Source organism: Styela clava, chromosome 6 (assembly GCF_964204865.1).
Source record: "Styela clava chromosome 6, kaStyClav1.hap1.2, whole genome shotgun sequence".
NCBI lineage: Eukaryota > Metazoa > Chordata > Ascidiacea > Stolidobranchia > Styelidae > Styela > Styela clava.
In genome coordinates, this window is record NC_135255.1 from 9,831,054 (window position 1) to 9,841,293 (window position 10,240).

General features: G+C 36.5%; 1 protein-coding gene across 1 annotated transcript; it reads left to right on the top strand.

Annotated features, from left to right (window-relative positions):
• The first annotated feature begins 2,221 nt into the window (after positions 1–2,221).
• LOC120331598 (alcohol dehydrogenase-like) lies at positions 2,222–8,031 on the top strand. Its single transcript, XM_039398693.2, has 8 exons — positions 2,222–2,374; positions 2,820–2,988; positions 3,227–3,368; positions 3,511–3,671; positions 5,148–5,257; positions 5,669–5,854; positions 6,017–6,166; positions 7,609–8,031. Exons 1-8 carry the CDS (start codon positions 2,279–2,281, stop codon positions 7,711–7,713), a joined length of 1,119 nt encoding a protein of 372 aa, XP_039254627.2. The 5' UTR covers positions 2,222–2,278; the 3' UTR covers positions 7,714–8,031.
• The last annotated feature ends 2,209 nt before the right edge of the window (positions 8,032–10,240 follow it).

The following is a 10,240-nucleotide window of genomic DNA, read 5'->3' on the forward strand; positions in this document are numbered from 1 at the left end:
GGGAGCCACGAGCCATAAAAGGTTGGCAACCACTGTTGTAGAGTATGATGAACACATCCGGAGAATAAATTTTGCTTCCATAAATGTTTTAAATACACTAATGAAAAATAGTAGGTGAAAGATCTGGCGCAATTCTGACATAAATAGTATAAAAAATGTCACGGACTTCTTCATTTCATTCTTGCTGTGATCAACGACGCTGTGATCAACGACGCGGGTCTCGTCAGATATTTCTAAGTAGAATTCCTGGGCAATGGGATTTCAAACAGCTGTAGAACGCAGCGACATGGTCATTTGTAGCTGATTAGCTATATAGCGTGCTTTTGACTTATTAGCATGCCCTTATAGGAAAACTAAGTATAAAGCAGGCTCTGTATTCAGAATTTTTTTTTGCCATGAAAGTATGAAAGTTTTGGGCTCACATTTTTTCATTCATATCTTAAGTTTCACAACTAAAGAAATGACTTCGCTTACAATTACGGTACAAGATAACTTAACTTGAATTTATGTAATATTTTCAACCTGTTTTATAAGTTGAGTAATCAGACACGAAACTCAGAATCCATCATGAAACAAATGGGAATTCCTTTTTCGGAAGAACCATTGGCACTAAAATACATTATATGGTTCCAAAACCACCGAAAGGCGGAATTACAGTTAAGGTAAAGAACAACTAAGTCAATTAGCTTATTAGTAATAACTACAAGTCTGTGACGTAATTGCGTTATATTCTGGTACGTTTAGGAATTTATATCAAAATATTTATCTATCTTGACGCCCGTGGGCCGTAGTTTGGTGACCCCTGCTTTAGAGCTTGCTTTTAGATGAATTTTCCCATTTCCGCTTCGAGTCGATTCGTAAATCCAAAAGTGGCATCCCTATTCATGACACTTTTGACAAGATTTAGTTTGATTGAACTATATGGGTGATAAAAGATCCGAAGTGAGATTGCAATCAGATCAAACATTTAATGCTAGTACTTGAATTATGCGTACGAAATAGAAGTTGAGGGCACGTCTGTGAGGTCGAAATTCGGCGTTACTGGCTATAGACTGAGTGATATTTCAGAACTTTCGACTTCGGAGTCTAAATGTAATTTTTTTACGCCGAGAATTTCGGTACTTCTGAACCAGAGACCACATATGAACTAAGAAACATGTTCGTTTTCACTAATGTTTAACCACACTCGCATAGTGATATTGCTGGTGGGCAATTTAATAGTGTAGTGTATGATGAACACAGACGGAGAATAACGGGTTTTTGCTTTCATAAATGTTGAGCAAACACAGTAAACAAATATTACGTGAAAGGTATGGCCCAATTCATACAAAAAAAAAATAGTATAAAAAGTGTAAAGGATTTCTTAATTGCAGCCACATTTTCAACGATGCGTTGCGTTGTGATCAATGACGCGAGTCTTGCGAGATATTACTAGGTAGAATTGCTGTGCTAAGGAATTTCCAACAGATGTAAAACGCAGCGACATGGTTATTTGTAGCTGATTAGCTATAGGGCATGCTTTTTACTTATTAGCATGCCAGTATAGCAGGGATGTGCAACCTTTTTCACTGGCGGGCCAAATTCAAGTAACTGAGTGAAGCCGCGAGCCGCACTGTTATTTAATATAGACTTTCTAGTAGTTACAGGCACAAAATTGTTTATTTTTGCTAGTCACCGTACGGCATTATTAGGGCTCCTATAGAAATAGTGAGTTAAACGCATAAACTTCTGAAGGGACTGCTATTTAAATTTATCGCCGCACCGTCTTTAATTCAATTCAGTGGAAAACACGTTTTTGTAATAAATATTGTATTTTTTGCAACAGAATTTTGCTAGCTAGTTTTGCTAATATGACAATGGCACTCAGGTTCTGGTATAGGCTTTGTGGCACAGAAGGATCAGAAGTGCTCGCACGTACCAGATTACATAAACTAAATACTCGGTTCGCGGACACACCATTCAAAATTGTTATTTTTCCGCGGGCCCCACAAATTTTTCCTGCGGGCCGCATTTGGCCCGCGGCCGCAGTTTGCACACCCCTGCCTTATAGGAAAACTAGATATAAAGCAGGCTCTGTATGCAGAAATTTATTTCACATATAGGTGTGAAAGTTTTGGGCTTACATTCATATCTTAAGTTTTAGAACTTAAGAAGTGAGCTCGCTTACATTCACGGTACAAAATAAAATAATCTAAATTAATGTAATATTCTCAATAGTGAGTAGAAACTTTTTATTCATAAGTTGAGTAATCGGACACAAAACTTAGACGAATCCATCATGAAACGAATGGAAATTCCTTGTTCGAAAGAACCAATGATATTAAAAGACATTGATACGATTCCAGAACCACCGAAAGGTGGAGTTACAATTAAGGTAAAGAACAGTTTGGTCGATTAGTTTGTTAGCAATAACTGCAAGTATGTGATTATATACGTATATGTATTTATGTCGGAATATTTATATATATCTTGATGCCAGGGTTCAATATCCCCTTTGTTGTTAAGTATCACTGTTTTGTAAAATTATATTTCATTATAAATTATCTATGTTTTGCTAACATGGAATCCATAAGTCTATGTACGAAAAAAGAGAATAATTTGTTATCAATTTTGGCCCGATGTTTTTAGGTTTTTATTTTGCACTGTCGCGAAATAGTATACTATAGTTGTCTGTTAATATATACAATCAATCCCAAAAGAATTCCAGTCAGAGTTATACATCAACAACCTAAAACAAATCTCAAGTATATCGACGATTTGAATTCCATATTGTGAAATGATTTGACATTCTTGTGAAACACACTTTTGTATTAATCCAGGCAGCTTTTTGTGGAATATGTCACTCAGATGTTCACATGTTCGATGATGAATTTGATATTGGTGGAGGGATATTTCTGAAGACACAGGATATCAATCCAAATGTAGAATATCCAATCGTGCTGGGGCATGAAATATCTGGGACCGTTCATGCTATTGGAGAAGAAGCCGGTGAACGCGTAAATTTTTATAAAATACAGTATTTCAAATGATGATAGTAGAAGTAGACAATAAAATATGACACAAATGCAATTGTTGATGAGTGCAAATGTATATACCGTAGTTCTTGAACCGAATCAAAAATGGTTTAGCGCCGTTTTAAATGAACACCAAAATAAAGTAGCGACAAGGCTATCATTCAGACCATACAATCATATTCAGGAGATGATTTTAATAAATTTGTATTTAGATAATACGGACTTGAAAGTTGGTGACAGAGTTATTGTCTATCCATGGCTTGGCTGTAGTGACTGCGGATTATGCGATGGAGAACAAGCAAATTTTTGTTGTGGACAATCAAATTATATTGGATGCTCTGGACCTAATGGCGGGTAAATATCTTATGTTGAGCTTCACTCACTCACTATATATCAAATTTGGGTGGTATATTTCGTTTTATTCTTTCCTATTTTTACACTTTATATGTTTTTTACAAAATAAAAATAATTCAATTGTATGCATTTCTTGCTCTAGATATTCTGAGTACATGAAAGTTACCAACCCAAAATACGTGCTAAAATTGCCTGACAATATACCATTGGATATCGCAGCAATGCTGCCATGTTCAGCACTAACCGGATATAACGCTGTATCAAAAGTGAAACCAACAATAGAAAGATTCATCAACGCCAAAGGTATATCATTGTATTTCAGTCTTTTAGTTTGTAGAAGGCCTATAATTTTAACCCGTACTTCTCGGTTCGGTACAGTTCAAAATAAATATTACATACAAAGGTTGAATGATTTAGGTTTACTCCCGTGAAAATATTTCTATGGATGGCTATAGCAGTCAGGCGTCAAAAATGTAAACGATCTTGTTTACTAACATTGAATTTACAAAATTCAACAACGCTATCTTTGATATGCGCTATCAACAATTTTGTCTTATCGAAAAAATTCTTGAATAAGAGTGATCTTACATGGGGAAAGTAAATATTTGTTTTAGAATGTAAAATATCCGGTTCAGCGAACGGCATTGCAATGAATTACAAACGGATTTGTTTCAATCGCATCGAAGTAATTTGAGTGTCGCAGAATATAAAACCCACGATCTTTGCGTGTCATAGTCTGAACAAGCTCCATTTGGTAGCTAACTGATCTATGCCTCTTGGAGTGTTTCAGTCGTTCTTTTACCTCTATTATATAATTCAAACCAATGTTATATATGAAACATACCTAATGCAATACAGTAATCCGAATGACGCATATAATAAAATTTCCTAGCTTCGCTGTTTCATTATGCTTTGATACTTTGACATATTATCAGTCGTGAAATTGCGGTACCTGTTAAGGTGTTACTAATTTATTGTCAGCTCCTGTGCAGTGATACGAGACTATAAAATTATCGTGTTGGCACCGAGCGGTGATAAAAAACTTACATAGCAAATAATGAACAATTGAATTTAAAACGAAATGGGAGCAATCATCTGATTTTCTATATAAAGTTCGAGGTTTTTACCACTACAAAGGCGTACCGACAATTGAAAGAATGTTTTATTAAAATCAAACAAACAGACAGACGATTTACCAATGATACATCAAATATAAAATACCGCATACATACAATACTACTAATGTATAATGTACCAGTTACATTTATTAAACAAGTTTGAGCAAATCGATTCGCTGGACCTCATCTGTAAGGCAGAATCACAAGCTGCCATTGGCAGGCCGGCATTTTTATAACTATGTATCCTTGAAGGTGACCGTACATTTGAACCCATGTGTATATCCCGGGGTTCAATCAATATGCGTGTGCTAAAACCCATGGGTTAGTATGAGTTCAAATATCTGCAAAACAAAAAATTTCCATAGGTGCAATAGTCGGTTCAAATGTACAGGAACCATCCTTGAAAACTAGATGATAGTAAATAAATTACGTTCCCATAACAAATCATTGAAGTACACATGTCCACGACCATGTAATGACCATTTATGGACGTTACCCTTCTCCAAAACAAAAAGTAGCAAGAGTATTGGTGTCGGCTGGTAGTGATTATTAATATCATGTTCTCACAAGTTAATATAATTCTATAACATTGATATACCAGAAACAATTTGAAGCATCTGCTAGACTTTGGACATTAATCATGATTTTGTACTTTATGAAGGTAAAGCTACTTTGCTAGTTATTGGAGCAGGAGGACTTGGATTGTGGTGTCTACAAACGGCAAAGGCAGTTTTACCGGAAGGAACGCGGATAATAATCTCCGATATAAGTGTAAGTGGATGGCGAGTTTTTTTTTTCAGTTTGGAGTCAGTTACACTACCGATTGTAAAAGAAAACTTTTTCAAAAGAAAAAATGCACATGTATATTCAAAAGTGATTATGCGTGCAAGAAACTAATATGAAAATGCCACCTTAGTGGGTGAAACTTCGAAAGAGTCCATGAAATACAAAAATTATCAAATCAGATTACCGGTAATATTATTAAACTGACAACATTAAAATGGCATTTGCTATACTTCAAATTGCTTTTTTTCTAATTTAAGCATGGGCCACTGCAAAAGAGTAGAAATAAGAAAGATAAACAGCCAATGAATAGAAAACTAATTGTATATGTACTTGGGATAGTTTTTGGTCAAATTCAAATGTCTTTTAATATGATAATTTTGTGTAATTTTATTCAAGCAACCTAAATTAGAAAATGCTCTTGCACACGGTGCGGATGACACAGTTTTGTGGGATCCTTCTTTCAGTAAAGAAGATATAATAAACAAAACAAAAGAGAAAGGAAGTGATGGCTCTATTCAAGCCGTTATAGATTTTGTCAACTCGGCTGCAACATCATCAAGAGCTATGGGAGTTCTTTCGAAGGTATGATTAATTCAGCTAAAATCACGCAAAAAAGATTGAATGTCCGTCGACAATTCCTATATTCTACGCAACAGTGTATCTCAAATGTACCCAGCGAGTATAGCCAACTTAGGAAAAGGTTTGGTTTAATGATTCAAGTTCAGCATCAACCTTTTATTTTAGGGTGGTACTATTGCTATGGTGGGATTATTTGGCGGATCATTAGAAATCTCCCTGCCATTGTTTGCATTTCTTCTTCAACAAATTCATGGAGTATTTGTCGGTTCTCTGGATCAATTAAAAGAACTTGTACAATTAGCTTCAAATACCAAGGTAATGTACATTTAAACAAGCCGGTAGGCGCCCAGGATCTCCGCTGATAGTTGAGGCCCGCACTCAGGCAACCGGTTACCACCCATAGAAACCTGAGGATCTCTAACGGCAGCGCGATTCAGAAAATGAGTGGGTTGTTACCGTAACTTGCGAAAAAAAAAATAAAAATTTCATAAAGATCGGCGTGTTTTTCGTTGTTATCATGGGAACGAAACTTCAATCCGGACTTTCCAAAAACGCAACTTAATAGGGTGATGGCATAATCGACGTGTAAAATTTCATCCAGATTGGTCCAGCTGTTAAGACGCTACATCTAAACAGACAGACAGATACACAGACAGAACAAGCCGGTAGGCGCCCAGTTAGATTTCCGCCATTGCTTGAGGCCCGCATTATTTCAGTTTACTAACGGATAATAGGAGACACTACTAAAAACGCTAGTTCATTTCAAACGCAGCGCGTTTCGTAGACTCACTCGCGTGACTGGTATATTGTAACTGAAAATTAAAAAATAATCTTCAGTAAAATCCCTAAGGCTCCTCCAGTTTATGAAGTAACGAGATCAAAGATAACTTATTGGAAAGAGTATTTTGCTATGCGGAAGGTAGCGTTCTTGGAATTTTAATTTTCGACTTGGTTGGCGAGAAAACGGCGATATGTTGTGAAAAAAATTTCATAACGATCGGCGCGTTTTTCGTTGTTACCATGGAAATGAAACCTCCATCCGGACTTTCCATAAAACGCAATACTAGGGTGGCTTGATAACCCATGTGAAAAATTTCATCCAGATTGGTCCAGCCGTTAAGACGCTACATCTAAACAAACAGACAGACAGATATACCGACAGACAAGCCGCTAGGCGCCCATCAGGGTCTCCGCTGATAGTTGAGGCCCTCACTTAGGCGCGACCGGTTACCATCTATGAAAACTTGCGCAGGAAATTGCGACAGATTCTCAAAAAATTAGAAATTTCTCGACGATTGGATGTTATTTGGTTGGTGCCATGGAAACGAAACACCAATCCAGCCTTTCGAGGAAACGAATAATACTAGGATGACAGGTTAACCTACATGAGAAATTTCATCCAAATTGATCCAGCCGTTTAGAGGCTACATATAAACAGACAGACAGGACGACTGAGAATAAGGGTCTCCTATAGAGCGGAGATCCAACAGACAGAATGACTGATAATAAGGGTCTCCTAGAGCGGAGATCCAACAACTGATAATAAGGGTCTCCTAGAGCGGAGATCCAATATAAACAATTGTGGTTTCATAAATAGTAACAGAAAACGCGATAATGGGACACGAATAAGTTTAAGAAGTAATCTCTTTTGGTACTTGACCGACCTTCTCAATGAATCGTTTTTTAATATCCTTGATAGCGCGGAAAAAGTCGAATAACATTAACAAACACACAATATATTTTCATTCGATGTACAGCTGAAGCCACCTGAGATATCTCATGTCAAGCTTGAAGAGGTGCCAGAGATGCTAGCAAAGCTGCGTAGAGGCGAAATCACCGGAAGAACCTTAGTGAAGTTTTAATATGAAGCGTTGTTCAATTTAAGGGACTAATGAATTCATTATTTCACCTTCAAATGATTAATATTATTTAGAATAGTAGCTATAAGTTTTCGTAAGGCCCAGCAAAATCAATACTGACAAACTTTGGAATAATGATACAAACCAATAATTTCTGAATTGTTTTCATTCTACTATACTATTCCAACGTTTAATTTTTAAGGTTTTTAACTTATTCATGTAACGTTTGATTTATTGATCTTGAGATATATACCATGTGCAACACGCGTCATATGATCAAAAATATATATATAATTCATCTTGAGGCAGATAATCAAACATACATGCATAATAAAACATACAAAAATGAAGAAAAAAAAACACGTTTAAGTTTGTTGGAAGAAGATATGGGCAGTGGGCAGTTGACATATATTCGATTTTTTTCTATTCGACACGAACAATATTTCACACTTGTGCAACGACAGAACAACCAGATTGCAATTACCGTCGCCAGTTCTATACCTTATCTAAACTCAAACATTCGGAGAATGTGATCAATGTCTTTATGCGTTATGCGTTCATCTAAACTCCAAAACCACCATGACTAAAATCATTCTCAGGTGAACGACGTTGACATCAGTTTCTTTTCTGCCAAGCGGGTTAGATTTGACCAGAAAGCAAAATTGGCCAAGTTTGGGATTCTGTCGAAGGAAAAGCCGAGCAGTCCCAATCGCAAGATTCCCTTGAATTGTATACTAAAAAGCTTATACTATTTTGTCTGTGGTTTGCTTTTGCATTCCATAATAGGTCGTAAAAACATTATACAATTCTATACATTTATTTTTTTCGGAATGGCGAACAGGGGGGCCACGAGTGCAAAAAGACGCCGGAAGGGAGCCACGAGCCATAAAAGGTTGGGAACCACTGTTGTAGAGTATGATGAACACGTCCGGAGAATAAATTTTGCTTCCATTAATGTTTTAAATACACTAATGAAAAATAGTAGGTGAAAGATCTGACGCAATTCTGACATAAATAGTATAAAAAATGTCACGGACTTCTTCATTTCATTCTTGCTGTGATCAACGACGCGGGTCTCGTCAGATATTACTAAGTAGAATTCCTGGGCAATGGGATTTCAAACAGCTGTAGAACGCAGCGACATGGTCATTTGTAGCTGATTAGCTATATAGCGTGCTTTTGACTTATTAGCATGCCCTTATAGGAAAACTAAGTATAAAGCAGGCTCTGTATTCAGAATTTTTTTTTGCCATGAAAGTATGAAAGTTTTGGGCTCACATTTTTTCATTCATATCTTAAGTTTCACAACTAAAGAAATGACTTCGCTTACAATTACGGTACAAGATAACTTAACTTGAATTTATGTAATATTTTCAACCATTTTTATAAGTTGAGTAATCAGATACGAAACTCAGAATCCATCATGAAACAAATGGGAATTCCTTTTTCGGAAGAACCATTGGCACTAAAATACATTATACGGTTCCAAAACCACCGAAAGGCGGAATTACAGTTAAGGTAAAGAACAACTAAGTCAATTAGCTTATTAGTAATAACTACAAGTCTGTGACGTAATTGCGTTATATTCTGGTACGTTAAGGTATTTATATCAAAATATTTATCTATCTTGACGCCCGTGGGCCGTAGTTTGGTGACCCCTGCTTTAGAGCGCGCCCAATGATGAAGTTTCCCATTTCCGCTTCGAATCGATTCGTAAATCCAAAAGTGGCATCCCTATTCATGACACTTTAAAGATTTAGTTTGATTGAACTGAACTATATGGGTAATAAAAGATCCGAAGTGAGATGGCAATCAAATCAAACATTTAATGCCAGTACTTGAATTATGCGTACGAAATAGAAGTTGCGGGCACGTCTGTGAGGTCGGAATTCGGCGTTACTGGCTATAGACTGAGTGATATTTCAAAACTTTCGACTTTGGAGTCTAAATGTAATTTTTTTAAGCCGAGAATTTCGGTACTTCTGAAACCAGAGACCACATATGAACTAAGAAACATGTTCGTTTTCACTAATGTTTAACCACACTCGCATAGTGATATTGCTGGTGGGCAATTCAATAGTGTAGCGTATGATGAACCCAGACGGAGAATAACGGATTTTGGTTTCATAAATGTTGAGCAAACACAGTAAACAAATATTGTGAAAGTTATGGTTGCATTGTGATCAATGACGCGAGTCTTGCGAGATATTACTAGGTAGCATTGCTGTTCTAAGGGATTTTCAACAGGTGTAAAACGCAGCGACATGGTTATTTGTAGATGATTAGCTATAGATCATGCTTTTGACTTATCAGCATGCCCTTATAGCAGGGATGTGCAACCTTTTTCACTGGCGGGCCAAATTTAAGTAACTGAATGAAGCCGCGAGCCGCACTGTTATTTAATATAGACTTTCTAGTAGTTACAGGCACAAAATTGTTTATTTTTGCTAGTCACCTTACGGCATTATTAGGGCTCCTATAGAAATAGTGAGTTAAACGAATAAACTTCTGAAGGGACTGCTATTTAAAT

Bases quoted from the DNA above. Each gene is read 5' to 3' on its own strand.
- LOC120331598 (XM_039398693.2), top strand. From the start codon at position 2,279: ATGAAACGAATGGAAATTCCTTGTTCGAAAGAACCAATGATATTAAAA. The intron at 3,369-3,510 runs GTAAATATCTTA...TTCTTGCTCTAG, and splicing joins TGCTCTGGACCTAATGGCGG to ATATTCTGAGTACATGAAAG. The intron at 5,855-6,016 runs GTATGATTAATT...CTTTTATTTTAG, and splicing joins CTATGGGAGTTCTTTCGAAG to GGTGGTACTATTGCTATGGT.